The following is an 18,913-nucleotide window of genomic DNA, read 5'->3' as shown; positions in this document are numbered from 1 at the left end:
AAGTCAAAGACCGCAATCGCACGCACTGCGGCGACGGTTCCGAATCCACGTTTAATTTTAAAACACATGTTTGCACCAAACTCGCATCGTTTTCATTTTTGGGGGCACGCGAGCACTCCCGACGATCGTAAACACGATGCCCGAATCAAACGGCAAGTATCGGTGAGTAACACATAAAATTCCTTTCACGATTTACACTCTGCACTTACGAACGAGCTGTTAATGGGAAGCAAAAACAACGGACACAAGTACCTAGTGGTGGAATCGGAGCAATCGATTCTTGGTGGACTGGCGGATGATTAGGGGGGAACAAACGGACGCAAACACACAGCTGATCAGTATTGGCAGGGGACGATGACCGTAATCGTCGTCGGAAGCAAATCTACTCTTCTGGGTCCTCCAATGTCTGGTTGAATGGCTGTCGATAGAACATCGCGATCATGCTCTTCGCTGATTTGAATTTTGGGAAAGTATCGGCCTGTAACTTTGAAATATAACCTAAGCGTAATTTCGTGGATTTGTAACTGCTTTTCTATTCGCTTCAAGGCGAAAACAGAATGCACAACCAGCGCTTCAAGTGTTTTTAAAACTCAAAATTACACATGTCCTTATATATGCATAAATCTCTGTTATGAATGTCTGAAGGAATTCTCTTGAGTAATCATTGAGGAAAGCCCCAAGGAATATTTGGAATAAATTCTGAAGTAATCTCAGGAGACAGTTTTGGAGAAATTCATGAAGACATTTCTTGAAGAATGCCTGAACGAAAAGAAAAGGATCAGTCCCAGAATGTGTGGAGGAATCCGAGTATGAGTTTCTAGGGGAATCTCTAATGGAATTCCTAGGTGGAATTCCTGGAGGCATCTTTGGGGAAAATTCCAGGAGCAATCCCAGGTAAAATTCTTGGAGGTATTCCTCATATAGATATTGTTGAGGAAATTCCTGGTGAAATTTATGGAGGAATCCCTGAACAAATCACAAGGGACATTTGGAATCTCAGGCAGAACTCTTGAAAGAATCCTTGGTGGAATTCTAGGAAATATCTCTGGCAGAATTCCTGGAAGAACCCTTGGAGCGATTCCACAGAATATTTACAAGAATCCTTGGTAGAATTATGGCAATATCTTTGGTGGAATTCCTAAACAAATCCCTAGTGGAATTTCTGGAGGAACGCTTAGTAAAATTCCTGGAGGAACTCCTGATGGCATTACATTTAAGAGTATTTATGACAAAAGTTCGAAAGACAAAACGCCAGAAAGACAGAAGATCGAAGAGACAAAAGGACCCATTTTTTTCATTCAAGGAAAAAAATTCACACCAAGAAGAACATTTTTGACTTTGTCTTTTCAGCCTTTTGTCTTTTCGACGTTTAGTTTTTCGACTCTTCGTCCTTTTGGCGCTTTGTCTTCTGACCTTTTGTCCGTAAATCTCTTGAAAAATCCCTAGTGGGACTTTTGGAGGAATCCCTAAGAATTCCTCTAAAGAATCCTGTTTGCAATTGCACGGATCATCCTTGACAGAGTTTTCTGGAGACAATTCCAAAATAAATCTTTAGTTAAAATCCTGAATCACTAGGACACTTCCTGAAGGCATATCGAAACCTGTTCCTAGATTCCGGTAGCAGTCTGGAGTTATAGATCACGGATAAACTAGACCCCAAAAATAGAAAGTTCAGAGATCTTTTCCCTGAAAAAAGACAAAAGAGAGATCAAACCGGAACCAAAACACGAAACCTAACAGAAACAGGAGATAAGAATTTGATTTCTCATGAAATCAGCTCAGAGATGTTTATTTTTAATTCCTCGTGACATTTCTACAAGTACTACCGTGCGGGATCGAAATCCGTACACCTAATAAATGAATCTAAATCCGTCCATTTTTTGTATGCAGTGTACGGATTTTGAGCCTGTACGGATTTCGGTTCCCCACTGTACTGCTCAAAGATTCAGATATTACTCCAAAGATTTCAATAGGATAAGATAGAGGGATAGATTTCTTTATTTGAGAGATTTGCAGCCCGAGGCTAGTTCATCTCTTAAACTTTTTCATGAGTTCTTGCAGGGGAAGTTCTTTACAAAATTTCTGGAGACAATTCCTGAAGAAATCTTTAGTGGAAATTCTGAATCTCTGGGAGAGTTCCTGAAGGCTTATTGAAATCTGTTCCAAGAATCCGGTAGCAGTCAGGAGTTATAGATCACGGATGCTCTAGACCCCGAGAATTGGAAGTTCAGGAATTGTTTCCCTAAAAAAAAGAGATCGAACCGGAACCAAACAAAGAGCAAACAGGAAAAAAACGAAACCTAACAGAAACAGGAGATAAGTTTGGTTCCTCATAAAAGCAGCCCAGAAATATCTATTTTTTTAATTCCTAGTGACATTACGACAAGTAATACTGCTCGTATTACCGTATGCTTTTTTCAGTGATTTTCTTAAAGAATTTCGTCAGAAATTCCATAAAAATTCACATATTACCACGAAGATTTCATTATGTTAAAATAGATGAGTTGATTCTCGTATTTGAGAGGATTGCAGCCCGAGGCTAGCTCATCTCTTAAATTAATTCAGGAGTTCATTCAGTGATTATTTCCCATGGAATCCCTTCGTAAATTTTCCTAAGAAATTCACCAACAAATTTTGTTTTGGATATCTCAACAACCAGGATTTTACCAAATATAACCATAGAGATTATCTCATAGATCATCAGGAAAAATGGAATCAATCAAATTTCTGGATAAAATCATGCAGCATTTTCTGAAGGAAATGGTTGAACAACATCGGACAGAATCCCTCAAAAAATGTGCAAGAGGATTTTCTGGAAAAATGCTGCAGTGTTAGTTGTTAGTATAGCACCTTGATTAAACTTTTGTAGATTCGAGGGGATTTTTGTGAAACTTTCGAAAGATCTGCAGTTGAAATTCTTCGACGAAATTCTGAATAAAATCCTAAAATGAACTCAATGATGAAACACAAGGTCGAGTTTGAGGAATTCTTTGAAAAGTTCTTAAAAGTTGTTCTTTAATTACGCCTCGAGGATTTTGTTTGGAGTAATCCTTTGGAGTTACCGATTAGATTAAATGACGTCAGATTTCTTGTGAAAAAAAAAATCCCTGAAAATTTTTTTAAAGCTCTAGGACTCACCTTTGCAGATTTTCGGAGAAAAACAAATATTCGGAAGATCTCCTAAAGTAAAAACTCGAAATTCGGTCGAAGGATTAGTGGAAAAATATTTAGTAGTGTTTGTAAAAAATTTCCTCAAGTGATCCTCAAGTAAATTACTGGAGATAGTAAGAATTTTCTCAAGATATTGTTTGAAAAATCGCTGTAATATCTCGGAGAGTTGGTGGAGGAATATCTAAAAGAGTTCCCTGTAGAAGTCCCTGAAAATATTCCAGATAAAATATTTGGAAAAAATCGCTGAAATATCGGGAAGAATCGGTAGAGGATTCTCTAGAAGAATTTCTGGAGAGATCCCTGTAGGACTCCCTATAAGTATTCCAGATGAAATCTCTGGAGAATTCCTAAAGCTTTTCAAGAAATCAAAGATGAAATATTTGAAGAATTTTTTTAAAAGTCTAAAAAACTGTAAGCAAAATATGGCCAAAAAGAGACCATTCATAAAAATTAAGAGACTTTTTAGAGACTTACTTTAAAATAGAGACCAAGTCTCTAAGAGACCCTCTACCAGTCCAAAAATTGATTGCTTCGATATTTAAAATTGAAATTTTTTGGATTCCAAATAAATCTCTGATTTTGGGAGATTTGTCAAATTTCGAATAATTTAAAAATTTTGCAGAAGATATGTAAATCCATTACTGATCAAATATTATTCAAAAAATTCAATCATGTCTTGGGAAGTCAATAAAATATCACACCCGAAAAGATTCTCACTGAACAGCTCAAGGAGCGTTTTGATAGCGGTACAGCCGAAATTTGTCGGGGGTTTTGACGCAAATATCCTTTGTCATGAACATACTCTACCATGAATTACTGCCTCAAAAAAAGACTTTTGTGATCATTTTGGATGGTAAAAAAGCCTTAAAAAACATTTCATAAAAAATAGAGACTTTTTATATACTTGCTTGAAAATAGAGACCTTCTACCAGTCCTAAAATTGATTGTTTCGACATTTTAAATGTAAAGTTTTTTTTTCGAATTCCAGATTCTTAACTTAGCAAAATCAGTTCTTCAAATTTCAAATAATTTAAAAAATCGTGCATGAAGATACCTACAGTATTGGACAAAACATTTGCAACTTTTTCAATTTCCCATACAAAATGACCAACTTTGGTAAACTAGATCTCAGTGCTTTATGGACCGATTTAAATTAAATTTTCACAGAACATCACATTTAACTTCAATTTTAACATATATTTTTGAATAATTCTTCCAGTGACGAGTTTATAAGTAATAACGGTTTAACCACAACCACTACTTTTCCCCGAATGCCGGTTCCCCGAATAGCCCAGTTCCCCGAAAAGTTTTTTGCCTTCATAATTGTCATAACTTTTTACATTTGAAGGTGGAGAACGAACCGATCATCGAATATGCAAGAGTGGTTCAAAAAATCGTTTTTGCTCCACACTGCTCATTCGATTCTAGATCAAATTCTGAATTTCCTCCCAAAATTTGAGCTCATTTGGATGAAAACTGAGACTGCACAAGCCCTTTAAAGTTTATATGGGAATTACTATAGGAAAAGCAAGCAATTCATTCAACTGGTCATAGTGTTTGCCCATGTGCTTTTGGAGATTAGAACTACGTTGATACTGTGAGAAACAATAATCAGCTACAACTTTGCCGAAGACCGTTTTTACATCGGACGCCTCAGTAAATAGTTATTGATTTTTGAAAGAGTTGTAAAACTTTGGCTATAATTATTGGGCTGCTCTGCAGGCATCACTGGATAGATGCAGTAAAACATAGTAGCCATGATAATAAATCTTCGAGCTGTTTAGTAGAATACCTATAAGTAGATGAAAAAACCGAATTTAGTACTATACCATTTAATTCCACTAGAGTTTGTATCCTTTGACAGATACGCGTATTTCGACCTCAACTGTAAGGCCGTCTTCAGTGTCGTGTACAAGTCGAATCTAGTACATGACATTGAAGACGGCCTTACAGTTGAGGTCGAAATACGCGTATCTGTCAAAGGATACAAACTCTAGTGGAATTAAATGGTATAGTACTAAATTCGGTTTTTTCATCTACTTATAGTAGCCATGATTTGTGCGTGCTATCTTTCGCGCCAGGTGCAGCAATGTTGCCTGTTCAGAAGTTAAATGAGCGCTGCTGAAAAATTTGTGACTGGATATAAATCAATAACTGATTACTGAGGCGTCCTATTTGAAAACAGTTTTCGGCAAAGTTGTAGCTGATTATTGTATCTCACCGTATCAACGTAGTTCTAATCTCCAAGAGCACATGGGCGAATACTATGACCGATTGAATGAATTGGTTGCTTTACTCATAGTAATTCCCATATAAACTTTAAAGGGCTTGTGCAGTCTCAGTTTTCATCCAAATGAGCTCAAATTTTGTGAGGACACTCAGAATTCGATATAGAATCGAATTAGCGGTCTGGAGCAAAAACGTTTTTTTGAACCACTCTAATATGCACCCTTCTTTATTTGAATGGCGGTTCTTTCGAGTTTTATCCTCAGCATTTTTGGCAATATGTGTTTAGTCGAAAATGATCCAATATCGCCTTCTTTTAATTGCTTATCGTTCTTTCTAGTTCACCACCTTGACTATTCTTGCACCTTTTTAAACCGCATCACTGTTCGGGGAAATGGCTTTCGGAGAAATAGGTCGTTCGGAGAAAAGTAGCACAATCTGGTTTAACTGCAGTGTAATTTTCGACGAAAAAAATCAAAACTATTTATCTCAAAACATTTACACAATTTACACAAAAACTTGTTCATTCCGTAAAATCTACAACTTTGCTACAAGATACCATGAATCTATTCCCTCAATATGGTTGGTAAAAAATCGCCAAAAAAATCACTTTAGTCAAACCGTAACTGCTTTTGAACTTGTGATTGGAAAAATCAATCAAATGTTTTGTCCAATACCGTATGTGAACTCCATTACTGATCAAATATTAATCAGAAAATTCAATCATGTCTTAGGAACTCGATAATACCCGAAAAGATCCTCACTAAACTGCTCAAGGAGCGTTCTGATAGCGCCAAAAAATTTTGGGGGTTTTGACGTGAATATCCTTTGTAATGAACATATTCTACCATGAATTACTACCTCAAAGAAATTTCCCTGATTGTTATCGAAATTCCCTGAGAATTCCAGGTTTCTCCAGGTTTAATAAAATACCCTGATAAATCTAGGTTTTTCAGGTTTTTCCAGGTAGTAGACACTCTGTCTAGAGATTCTTTGAGACCCTTAGAATAGTGAAGTGCAACATAGAAATATACATAATAAAATTAGCAAGCAAAATGACTACCCAGGTAACATTGGTAGATGAATAACAGCTTATCCAGCTACAATGCTGTTTATACAGCCTCTTTTCAGCTGAATAAACTATTATTCAGCTTCTATTGTTACCTGAATATACAAGTATATTATACGATATAATTGGAAATTGTTAGGAATCCTTAGTAATCCACAGATAATCCAAAGCGTGCCACTAAGGACTGCGTTAGAAAACATGTGAAGCCCGCTAAGAATCCTTATGATATCAGTTGGTATCCTTGGATTTGGCTGAGATCTCGCTCAAAACTCTGCTAGAAATTCTCAAGAGATAATTGGGATTTTTAATTCTCTGGATATCGCTAACAATTTATAGACTCCGCTGAGCCACTCAGATTCTTTACAAAAATTGGTTAGAAATTTTCAGGAATTTCAGGAAGTTTGTTAGGAACTGTCGTCGTAGTTCAGAGAGTCCCACAGCAAACTCCAGGAGCATGCTAGATTGCGATGAAGCTCAGAACCACTCCAAGAATACGCATGATACCAATTGGATTCTCCAAGATCTTGCATGGATTCTCAAGATCCCGATAAGAAACTTCATGTTCTGTTCAAGAACCGCACAGAATCCACAGATTCCTAGAAGCTTCAAGATTATTTTTAAAAATCTCCCTAATGAGTTATGGAATTTCTAACAAAATTTGCATAAGAAAACTAGAGAAAAAGAGTAATTTTAGTGACTTTGTCATTTCAAAAAATAGCGTGATGACATTTTCTGCAAAAACACGAATTTTTATGTAACAAAAATATGAGCTTTAATATACATAGAAACTTCTCCGAACAAACTAAATTGCTAAACTCAACGGTTAAGGGGCTTTTCAAAGAGCGCACGAAATCGACAAAAAACACAGTAAACTGTTTTAGATCTTTTACTTCTGGATAAAACTCATGAATTTCTATCCGTGGAATTATATCTATGTATTACTTTATCAAATTGCCATGATACAGAAGGAGTAGAACTGATTCAGGGTACCGTAATTTCGGGTAAAATTGATCATTTTTCACTGTTTTTATGTCTGCTTTTTATAATATTGTCAATGCCAAACAACTGAATGCAGGAAAACAAGTACGACGGCGAGTCTAATTGGCTCATGTACTGAAATTTTCATACAGATGTGGTTTTAGTACTGAAAATCGTCTCTAAAATAAAAAAAATGTTTCGGAGTGAAATTGATCATTTATTAAAAATATTACTGTTACTTTTGAAAACAACTTCATATACTTAATTTTGGGCTCTCTGAATCCAAATATGCTTACTAAATTCTTACCAAGGGAATATTTATCGGATATCTAACAAAAATTCAATCATTTCAACAAAATGATCAAATTGGTAGGAATTTTGATGATAAAATCTATTTTGAGGATATATTTGTATCATCCTTGCAATCTTTCAGGTTGACACTATGTCCGAAACCTTGTTTAAAACAAGAAGTTTATAGATGGCTACCAATTCCACATCAAACACGATTATGGAATTTTACATATTTTTATAGATATAAGCATTCTTTAACCCTAAAAAATTACACAACACAAAATTCGACAATAAGTAAAACAAATAACGTTAATTTACTATAGGTTGCATTGTGCTCCATTAGTAAGAAATAAAATCGTCTGAGACGTTAATCAATTTAACCCGAATTTACGGTATCCGTATTTTACCCTTTATATTTTTGGTCTTTGAAAAGGCATCTTTTTCTAAAAATGATAACACCATGCCCTGATATTCTTATAAATCGGAATAAAAACCATGAAATCTGAGCCGTTATATCATACAAGTAAAAAACTGAATGACCATATTTCCAAACACTGTGCATGGGTAATGGTTATATTCTTGGGTTTCATATATTTTGCTTAGAGCAAGTCAAATGAAAATTGGTTCAAAAATGGATTCTTGGGTTTCAAAGTCATTGTCATAATATGTAACATTTTCTTAATGCACTTAATGCATCGGGAAGGTTAAGTAGGATGTATGTAATTCTGATAAGCCAATCAAACATATCCCCAGAAGAGTAGATCGCTGTAAGTTAAGAGTTAATCATCTGGAGCGCATGCCACACAAACGTCCAACAAAGTCACACCATCAATCATACGCGGGCACTCGAATCATTTGCCTCGCACGTGAAACCTCCTTACGGGATAGAGCAGCTTCCGTTCCAGCTCCTTGACGCGATCGGTGAACTCCGGCGCCGACTGCCGGTACAGAAACAGCGAGTAGTCCTCGAAGGCACTGGAGCTGTCGTCGCCACTTTCGCGCAGTAAAGTGTTCGCTTGCAGCATGTGAAGACTGGTGAAGAAGTTTTGGGTCTGCTGGGCCCGGGCCAGGCGTCGCTTCGTCTGCCGATCGAGCCGGTTCGCTTCGATCTCCTGCAGGCGCCGGGTTCGCTCCTCCTACACAATAGACACGAATACATCGTACGGGAGAAAGAGAGAGACACGCACACGAAGAGAAAGGGGGTGGAAATCAAGGGGGGCTCATTACACAACCGTTACCAAATCTAGTTTTAGTTTTGTGATCGTTTTTGGGATGGGTTTTGCTGGCCGAGACGAGAGTACCTATATGAAATATGAACTTGACTGCCAACGACGGCGGCTTGCCTCTTCTACATAAGGGTGGCCCATTTTAATATGGGAAAAATCAAACTGTAAAAATCTCAAGTTACGCCCACAAATTTGTTCATTTGTAAAAGTTTGAGTGGAATCCGTTAACCTTAAAGGGGGGCTAACCAACTTGAACTTTGTGGGGAGAATATCGAATATCGGGAAAAATTGTTTCTTAGAAATAACGAATTCTTCTCAAAATTTCAAAGTAGCTTCTGAAGGTCCAAACAAGAAAAAATAATGAAGAGTGTAACTTAAGATTGTTATAGTTTTATCATTCTGGGCCACCCTACTCTACCTATCTGAGCTTAGATGTGCCGAGCGAGAGCAAGCGAACGAGCGATGATGGGCGGAAAGAAAACGCAAACTTGGATTTACAATTTCAATCAAGTTCCAATTTATTCAGCATGCAAAAATAATAAAAGACTATATGTAGGAGAGCGATGAGCGCGTAGGCGGTAAGTTGATGTGATAAGTTGTAGAAGGGAAGAAAGTTTATATGCATAAAACACACAAGTAACGGAAATATGATGGAGAATGGAGAGAGGGGAAGTTTAATTCTACTACTGACACGGAATCGAATCTATTCTACAATTTTAATCCTAAATTCAAGTGGGTTAATACGGTTATATATATGATCTAATGGGTAAGAAGCAGGAGTGCACAAATGTAAGTAATGTAGATTGTTCATATGCAAAACGGCAAGCGTTACTTCGACCGCTATAGCACACGCGCAGAACACTTATAGCGAACTTTACAACAAGCTATCAATCATAATGGTATAAAATGTACATCCTTTGTGTTGCTGTTGAGTTGTTTGTTTGATTCATTCCTGTGTAATTAAAAGGCGAACGCTAGCTGGCGCTGTATGGCTATCTTACACGTCTGCATCTACCAGTGTCAATTGTAGTTATATGAGTTTCAACCGGGCGACGATGGGCGAGCAAGAGCAATCAAAGTGCAAGAACTGGTCGGCTTGCGGATTCGCGATTCGCGGGGGAGTTTGATCCAAGCGAGTTGTGTTCATCAAATACGGCGTTTGTGTGAAGGTTGCACCGACTGGCGTGCAGTGTCGGCTTTGTTCGCAGGAATTCCAAAACACGCTACGTATGAGCGATGCATTATTGCTAGATTGACGGATAGTCAGACGAATTGCAGAACACCGACAACAGCACAAGGAAGAAAGCAATTCATTGCGATCAAAGATAATATGAGTGTTCTAAAGAGCACGTTATGATAATAAAACATAAAGGGCAATATCCCAAGTGTTATGAAGTTAATATCTCCGTTTTCTCTTCAATAAGCAACCATTAACAACTATTATCTTGGACTTCCAAAACCGTAGCAGCAAACGCAGAGCTATTCAGCAAGACTATACCGATAGTGGTGTGTTCAAATCCCAGTACCAGCGGGATTTGAACAATTCGGGTAATATCTCAACTTAAACTGGCAGTATTCTGGGACCTTTATTGTGCAATATTTTTACATATGACATACTTGAGCTATTATATATTAGAGGCCCATACATCCGTTGCGGTAAACGCGCAGCTATTCAGCAAGCTGAGAGTCGTGGATTCAAATCCAACCGGTCGAGGATCTCTTCGTAATGAACATTTTCTCGGCTTCCTAGGACATAGAACATTTTCGTTCTAGTCACACGATATAGATAAGCAAAAATGGTCAATGACAAAGAAGCTCTTAGATAATAACTGTGTAAGTGCTCATAAGAACCCAATACTGAGAAGCAGGCTCTTCAAGAAGAAAACTAACGTCAGGAAGAAGATGTATACCTGAGTTATTCCTAGAACTTCAAAAATCTTTGTTCGAGGATGACACAGATCTTTCCAGCAAAGGACGAAGCGTGCGTGTCATCTACAGTAGATGGCAAAAAAGTTTAGATATTTTCTATTGATACTCACAAAAATGGAAGATTCAGTTCTTTAAATGAAATGATACTCATTAATGATTAAAAAGCTGTGATTTCTATTTTTGGATCAGACCTCTCTATTTATGGTTTAGGTCTAGGTCTCTCGATTTAAATGTCTCAAATGATGATCATACTACCGTCATGATTACATTTTTGAGATCGAAACAGAAATTCAAAATCATAAGGAGGCGCAGGATGCGAAATTGAACTGGTTTACTGCTATAAATTTGAATACAATTATAATAATCGAAAAACTTTAGCAGCATTTAATAAACCCCAAAAGAAATTAGCTCTGCCTGAAGTTGAAGGCTCTTATTCCCTAATGCCAAGTAAATCCGCACTGTGAAATTGATTGCTTGCGCCTTCTAGCTTTTCCCGATTAGTTGCATGGCGCTGCAACAATTCCCCATCGTAAATCGCCTCTTGTCGGAAACCGAAAGCCTAATGGTTGCCTTCCACACCCCCACTTCACCGTAAGTGAGCGCCAAACGATATCACAATAAAACAATAATCCGTTGAATTACACCGACTTCAGATCTACTTGGAGTCCACTTTTACTGCCGATCTCGTTCCTTCAATGGTGAAGCGTCTAAGCTTAGTTTCAAGCTCATTTCAAGGCCAATTTGGCAACACACAAATCATCATCGCCGCACCGCTGCACAGTGGTCCGAAGCTGGCCAAAAATCAACTAACTTTCTTTAGAATTGAATAGTAATTCCTCAAAATTTTTGATCAATTTGTGTAGAGTAATGTTTGATCCTTCGACCTTGACGCTTGCTCCTGCGGGGGCGGGCGATGAGGGCAGGATCAAACATGTCGCGCGTCGGTAGTACGGTAGTGAGTGATCTGTTCGTTATTAATGTTTGACCCTGCAACCTGGTTGCTTGCTCCTGCGGGGGCGGGCGACGGGGGCAGGATCGTACATGTCGCGCCCCGTTCGCGTACCACGGTGGAATAGTATCGCGGATCGCGTTAGTATTGTTTGATCCTTTAATCTTGTCGCTTGCTCCTGCGGGGCGAGCGACGAACACTTGTTCGGCGTTCAATGGTTTTATCGAGTAATATCGCGAATCAGGTTTAACGCATTCATTGTCTACTTGTGGAAGTGCAGAGAACTCCTCGGCTTCCATAAAGCAAGTAACACGTCAACATATCTTTCCCATCTCTAAATTGACCTGCATTCGGACGCAGCCGGCGCCGTTATTGTTTGTTATAATAATGAGAGCACCAGTACTTACATATTGAGGATGCTACTGATCCCGAGTAGTGTCTGTTGGTTCCCTGTGTAAGTACAGCTGTTCTTGCAATAACGGAGTAGCATCTGCGGGCAGTCAATCATGCTCATGCTCGTGCAAAATTTTTGATCAATTTGTGTATATTTAAATTTTTACATCATGCGAACTGTAGAGATGCCAGCTAAAATTGACCTTTTGATGTTTAAAATTTCGTGTATATTGTTTCATTAAAACCACTGTTTCTATAGTAAATCGTAATCAAATCTAGCTAAGCAGGTGAAATTCGAAAAAATAGATCTGATTTTTTGTTTTAAATGTGTTTTAAATCATATGACGAATTTCAGCCAGAATGAGCAGAAAAAAAATAAAAATTGTAACAACCTTCGATTTGGATAAAATTTTGCACATGCTTTTGGTATGGAAGAATAAGTGTTTTCCATAGAAAGATCGATAATTTTGACTCAAGAATAATTTTTGAAAATGGCGTATAATTTTTTGCATGCAATTTATTTGAAAAAAAAAAAATCAACTCCGAAACTGCTGATTTTACAAAAAAAGGTTCAATGAAGAAGTTGTAGTGAACTGCTTGGACTGGTTTATGGACAAAAGGTCGAAAGACAAAAGGTCGAAAGGACAAAAGGTCGAAAACGATTCGCATGGTGGGAATTTTTTCCTTGTTTGAAAAAAGATTTTCGACCTTTTGTCCCTTCTTTTTGGTTCTTCGACCTTTTGTCTTTCGATCTTTTATCATAGATTCGCTTGGACTACAAGAAAAAATATACACTGAAAAATATTTTAATTTTCATGAAAAAAATCAAAAATAAAACTTAAATTTTAAATTACACAAAAAGTCCATTTTTAATATTTTTTAAATTTTCATTATAGAATCTTGATAGGAAACAGATGTTTAAAACAAAGTTTCTTGATGGAGAAATGTTAAATAAAAAAGTTTTTCTAAGAACAACTTCTGAACGATTTAAAAAAATTTGATACGTGAATACGTTTTGATGATACAATGAGAATCTTGAAATCATTCTAAACCATTATGATTATCATGTTGGCCATTTTCAAAAGTTATTCTTGAGTCAAAATAATCGATTTTTGTAAGGAGAACACTTATTTTACTAAAACAAAAACATGTGCAAAACTTACTGCAAATCTAAGATGGTCGAGTCCTGTGACTGACCGATTTGACATGGAATTCGTCATATTTGATATATTTTCCGTTTCAGAATGTATACACTTATACAGAATACACTTGGTACAGGATTGGACAATACATTTGCAACTTTTTCAATTTTCCTTACAAAATAATCAACTTTAGAGAATTAGATCACTCATGGACCGATTTGAATGAAATTTTCAAAGTTCTTCAGACATAACTTGAATTTCAACACATGTATATTATTGAGTGATTTTACTAACCACGAGTTCAGAAGCAAAAAACGGTTTGACTTAAGTGATTCTGACGTTTTTTTTTTTTATAATTGTCATAACTAAATAAATTGATGGAATTGCTTCATTATACAGTGGGATTCCGTTTTTGGCACCCCCCGATTTTGGCAACAAAAAGGATCCGTTTTTGGCAACATTTTTGAATTACATTAAAATTTGCATTTTTTCGTAAATATTATCGTGTCTGTTGTTTTAGTCATTTGAATAGCACCGACTACATTTCAGAGCTCCATTTCCGTCTATATTCCCCAAATCTCATTAACTTCTAAGGACTCCCGTACGCGCTTATTTACTTCACGATGGTCTTTGGTCATGCTTTCGCAACGTTTCATAAAGCCAATAACCTCCACCAGTATCTCAACCAGAGACCAATCTCTTAGGCATTAATATTGAGCGATCAGCCCACTTGAGTCTGCCAGTAGCTGCTACACAAAAAAAAAACAGATTTTTCAGATTTGGAACAGCTTATTTGAACAAAGCACAATCACCTCCAAAAGAGCAACAAAAATCTATGACTCATCCAGAGTTACAATCATAAATCTCATTTCTACTTTATGGCTCACTATCCTTATTATTATGGATTGTATGTAAAAACACATCGCAGTAATAGATACAAATGCAGCAAAATTATCGTCAATCTTAACTTTCAAGAAATTTCATTAAATAAATTGCGTTATTCTGGAGAATTGCAGAAGTGTTGACATATATCCCATGAAAAGAGTTCATATAATAAAATTGTATATTATTTTTTAAGAACTCCACCGGTACCATGACAAATGCGAACACAGTCCAAACTTTTGAGAGTGTTTTTGTCTGTGGTATTGGCGTGTATATTTATCTTTTTGAGTAATCTATTTAGAACTACGTTCTCTCTTTGTTGTAGAATTTGTAAAGCGTTAGATTTGTTAAGAGACAATTTATAATTCTACATCAAGGATACGGGTCTCAACATATCCAGAATGGTTCTTACGAGCTGGGTCTATGTGTTTCCTAACTGTACCCTGGAGTACCCTTAGGGCATTCGTGGTTGTTGGGGGGCTTTTCAGAAATTTAACGTTCAAGGCTCTGTCATCGTAATCATCGAAACTTCAAAAGCACTTTTTCTGTTGAAAACTAAAAAAGATTCGATGAAAATATGTTCACTGTGTTTCGATTGGAGAATACAATACAGTGAATACATTTCCCTGTAAATTTTCTTAATTTCGAACGAAAAAACTGCTTTTGAAAATTTTGAAATCAATGACGGAACCTGCCTCTGTAGACGGATTTATGAGTATGTTTGCAGATTCCAAGTGTGCACTGTGGATTTCTTGCGGGATCCTGAGAATGCATAATTGGTTATGGGGGATTATGTCCAAAATCAGGTGATTCCTAATAAACTCTTATGATTTCTAGGGCGTCCTGTAAATTGTAAGCGAGATAATGTGAAATACTAGTGATATTTTGAGTATTTCTGGTGAAATCTCGAGGATTTTGAAAAGGTTTCCAGAGGAATGAGAGGTGTGCTATTAGTAGCCTAATAACAATAAACTTTTGAAAATTTTCAAGCAGTATTGCAGCGGAATCTCAAGATGTTAATCCCTAGAAAAATCCTTAGAATGATCCTATGAATTCTAGACGAGATCCCACGGATTCTTGGCAATATACTTCAGAGCCCCTGCTTTTTTCTGTAGATTCCTTATGAGAACCTGAAGATTCCTATCAGGCTCCTGAGGTTGATTTCATAAGGTAGGTGTAAAACATATATCAAGCTCAATTAAAATTTACTTCAAGTAAAAACTAAATTCTACAAAATTACGAGTCGCATTTATGGGCAATTATCTCATGTTTATGTTTGCCCTTTTGACTGCAGTCAATTATTCATTATGCTTTACTTTATCAGAAACATAAATTAAAGGAACAATTCTAAACTTACAGAATTTTGTCAAATGTTACGCTAAAGTCCAAAAGTTAAAATGATTTTAAATGTTCATTTAAATAGAAAACAGGTCATGCCGTTTTGCAATACCCAGCGCTTTTGTTTCGTCAATACGTTTTTATAAGAACAAAAAAATTAATTTTAGTTTTTCGTATTCTTACATAGTTTTAGGAAAATGTCCAGTTCTTGAATAAATGTCATTTATGGGATGATTGATTTGACATGGCCCACTCACACAAAAAGTGTACATAAAGTTTCTCAAATATCACTGAAGATGTTGAGGCGTAAAAAGTATGTAGAACGTTTGCCAGAAGTATCGTTACGGGGCTATAGATCCATAGCATAGTATAACACTACGAGAAAATGCTTCGAAGTAAACCTTTCCGAAGTCTCGATTCATCATGATGTATTAACATTCTAATGATGTTTTCGAAACCAATAGATGAAAAATAAAATTTAAAATATGGGTTCCAATTTTGGCACGGTTCAGTTTTTAGCAACTGAAAATTTCGACTTTGTTGCCAAAACGGAATCCCACTGTAACTTCAGCAAAATTGTAGATTTTGACGAATTGAACAAGTTCGAAGACAGACTATTTGATTTTCAGATAAATAGTTTTGAATGTTTCGTCGAAAATTCCACTTTATTTAAATCGTTATTTCTTTCAAGTAATAAAAATAATAATAAAAAATATATGGTCAAATTCAAATTTTGTCTGATGTGCATGAAAATTTCATTCAAATCGGTTTATCAATACCTGAAATCTATCTTAGCAAAGTTGATCATTATGTATGGAACATCTAAAAAGTTGCAAATGTTTTGTCCAATACTATATGACATGGAAATCCTTCGAAAATTCTGCAATTTTTCAAAGCTAATGTTCGATATCTAGGAAACGCTTTTGAATGATCATTCACCCTTCAATGTGTAACAAATGTTTCATAGTATTTGAAGTTTTCTTAAAAAAAATGTTACACAAAATCAGACTCTTTTGGACCAATACATTTTTGTGTACTTTCCACACATGCTGAATTTCAATTTTGTGCTCATTTATGATTCATTTTCACAAATTACTTATCTCATTAAGATGCTTTATCTTTGACAAAAAGGCAAAAGAAATGACCATAGGAGCAGTTTTCAGAATGTGTTAATATTATGCACATCATGTGTAAGTCCAGAAGAACTCGATTATCTGCGAATCGTACTCAAATTTGTGTAGCTTCATTTAGGCGTGTGTACTGTGGCTTTATTTGCGCATTTTTACGCCAAGATATGAAAATTTTAAATTTGATTCAATTCACATTGAATCAGATCCTCAGACTTGTAACTTCAAAGTAGTATGCAAATAATTACATTTCAATGAATTGTCATGTGGATTCGGTTTTGTTGTTAAATTCAAGAAATACATATTGAATATTCCATTTCATCAAGTGTCCTCAGCACCAGTGTTGACAGACCCACACTCAAATCTCAATCAATTTTCGTGTAAAATCTCTCAATCATAATCAAGCCGTCAAAAATGATTCAGACATAAAGCCCGCCAAAAAAATCGTGAAAACCGAATGCCGTTGTTTATGTAAAAAATACTGCTATAATTGTAACAGTAAACTGTGGAAATACGACAAAATGAGTCAAACAGGTGAGCTAACTCATCCATGATTCTATGTTGCGTGATTGACAACTCAATTGTAAGTTATGAGAATTTGAGTTTCTCATAACACTGCACAGCACGTGTAATCGACCAGCACCGATTTCAGCCAAATTTTGGTCAAATCTTCACATGAAAAACGCAAATTTTCATGCCAATCGGACACCTCCCCCCACCCTTCGTAATTGCAAATTTCGACAAAACCCATGGTTCTGATTACATTCTTCAATTTATATTTTCGAATCTCTATTAGACATATGGACAAATGATCCTCGGCACTTTTGATGGAAATCATTCAAGGAGTCTAGGAAAACTATTTTTGTTCAATACAATGTTGCCACTTATTTTCTATTAAAAACTTTAAATCAATTTTTTGTCAAATAAGTATATCTTAATTTCAAAAAATTTGATTCCATCGTGTTTATCAGTCATTTTACAATCGAAAACACCTCACTCCCCGGGAAATTTTGACCAATTTTGAGAAATTGCGGTTTTATGATATAAGTTCGAATTATCCATATAAAATCTCAAGCAATCTTAGATTTTGATGAAGAATTTTTCACTCAATGCAAAGTTAATATATTCTGGGATGATTAAGAACACAACACACAAAAGACAATTAAAAAGGCACAAATATGTTGTCAGATCATAGTTTTTTTGTTTTAATTATTTTATTTTCAATATTGAATTGAATAATGTAATCAAAATCATGATTTTATGTTATAGCCGAGGGGTGGTTCGATTGGCTTTGTCGTCTATCAAGCTAATGAACATTTGACCAGAATTTTATTCAAATCGATGATGGTTAATTACACGTTTGTACTTTTTTGTGGACACTCGGTATGTTATTCTTAACAGATTGTGCCAAATGTACTCGAAATGTCGATTTTTTGGTTCAGCGACTAATCCCTGATGTTAGCAATGAATAAAGATTTCTGAACGATTTGAGAAAGATTTATACTTTTGGCCAACATATGTATGAAGTGCGGCCACTGTGCCCCGCATAGATCCAGCTTGGACGATCGGATTGAACTGTTGAAGCGATCTAGCTTTGGTTCATGGGTGCACTTGATCGTGAAATGTTTCTCCACGCGAACCGCAGTTTACCGCCTTTCATCAATCACGATCTCCCTGAAATCCTAAGCTTTGAAAGGGGGAAGCGCCGAAGGCGTCATCAGGGGAGGAAAACCGTGATTCAACTAATGCAATTATAATTGACCATAAAACATTAATCTGCCATTAGGCGCGACCGTCGACGCTCAGAGTCGTACTTCGTTTGAAGCTCTCTACCAAACCAATTATACCAAGTGATATCGAGGGTCGGAGTTTACCGGGTTTTTACGAGGTGTTGTAAACAAATTCGAAGCTTAATTGTTTATCGACCTTCGGAACCCGTCAAATTGGACGTTCAATACCTTCAGAACCCGGAAGTTGTCATCAACCTCAAAGTCGGCGCCCCGGTCTCCGAATGGTTTTTGTTTTGTGTTAGCTAATAGTTGGTGAAAGGATAGCGGGTCGCATCCATACCATATGGGCGAAAGCATTGCGAACCGGCTTAGAAAGTACCACCAGGCCCAAGTTGGGGAACCAGCAGTCATGCTTTGTGCTTGGTTGACTCCTGCACCTGTGTATGGTTCCACCGCGCACTG

At 36.5% G+C, this 18,913-nt stretch overlaps 1 protein-coding gene across 19 annotated transcripts in view; it reads right to left on the bottom strand.

Annotated features, from left to right (window-relative positions):
• LOC5568484 (F-actin-methionine sulfoxide oxidase Mical) overlaps positions 1-18,913 on the bottom strand; it is a 210,712-nt gene that overhangs the window by 33,362 nt on the left and 158,437 nt on the right. For 17 of the 19 annotated variants that reach the window (XR_002499458.1, XR_002499459.1, XR_002499460.1 and 14 more), the window contains one exon: positions 8,617-8,871. The exons of the other annotated variants lie outside the window; for them this stretch is intronic. Coding sequence is in view for 4 of the 17 variants with exons in the window: in XM_021840381.1 (XP_021696073.1) it covers positions 8,617-8,871 (255 nt within the window). In the remaining 13 variants the exon portion in view is untranslated. The remainder of the gene's footprint in view (positions 1-8,616; positions 8,872-18,913) is intronic. 19 annotated transcript variants of the gene reach the window in all.

The sequence above is a fragment of the Aedes aegypti genome, chromosome 1 (assembly GCF_002204515.2).
Source record: "Aedes aegypti strain LVP_AGWG chromosome 1, AaegL5.0 Primary Assembly, whole genome shotgun sequence".
Lineage (NCBI taxonomy): Eukaryota > Metazoa > Arthropoda > Insecta > Diptera > Culicidae > Aedes > Aedes aegypti.
Note: the sequence above shows the minus strand (reverse complement) of the source record. Positions and strands in the feature narration are given on the sequence as shown.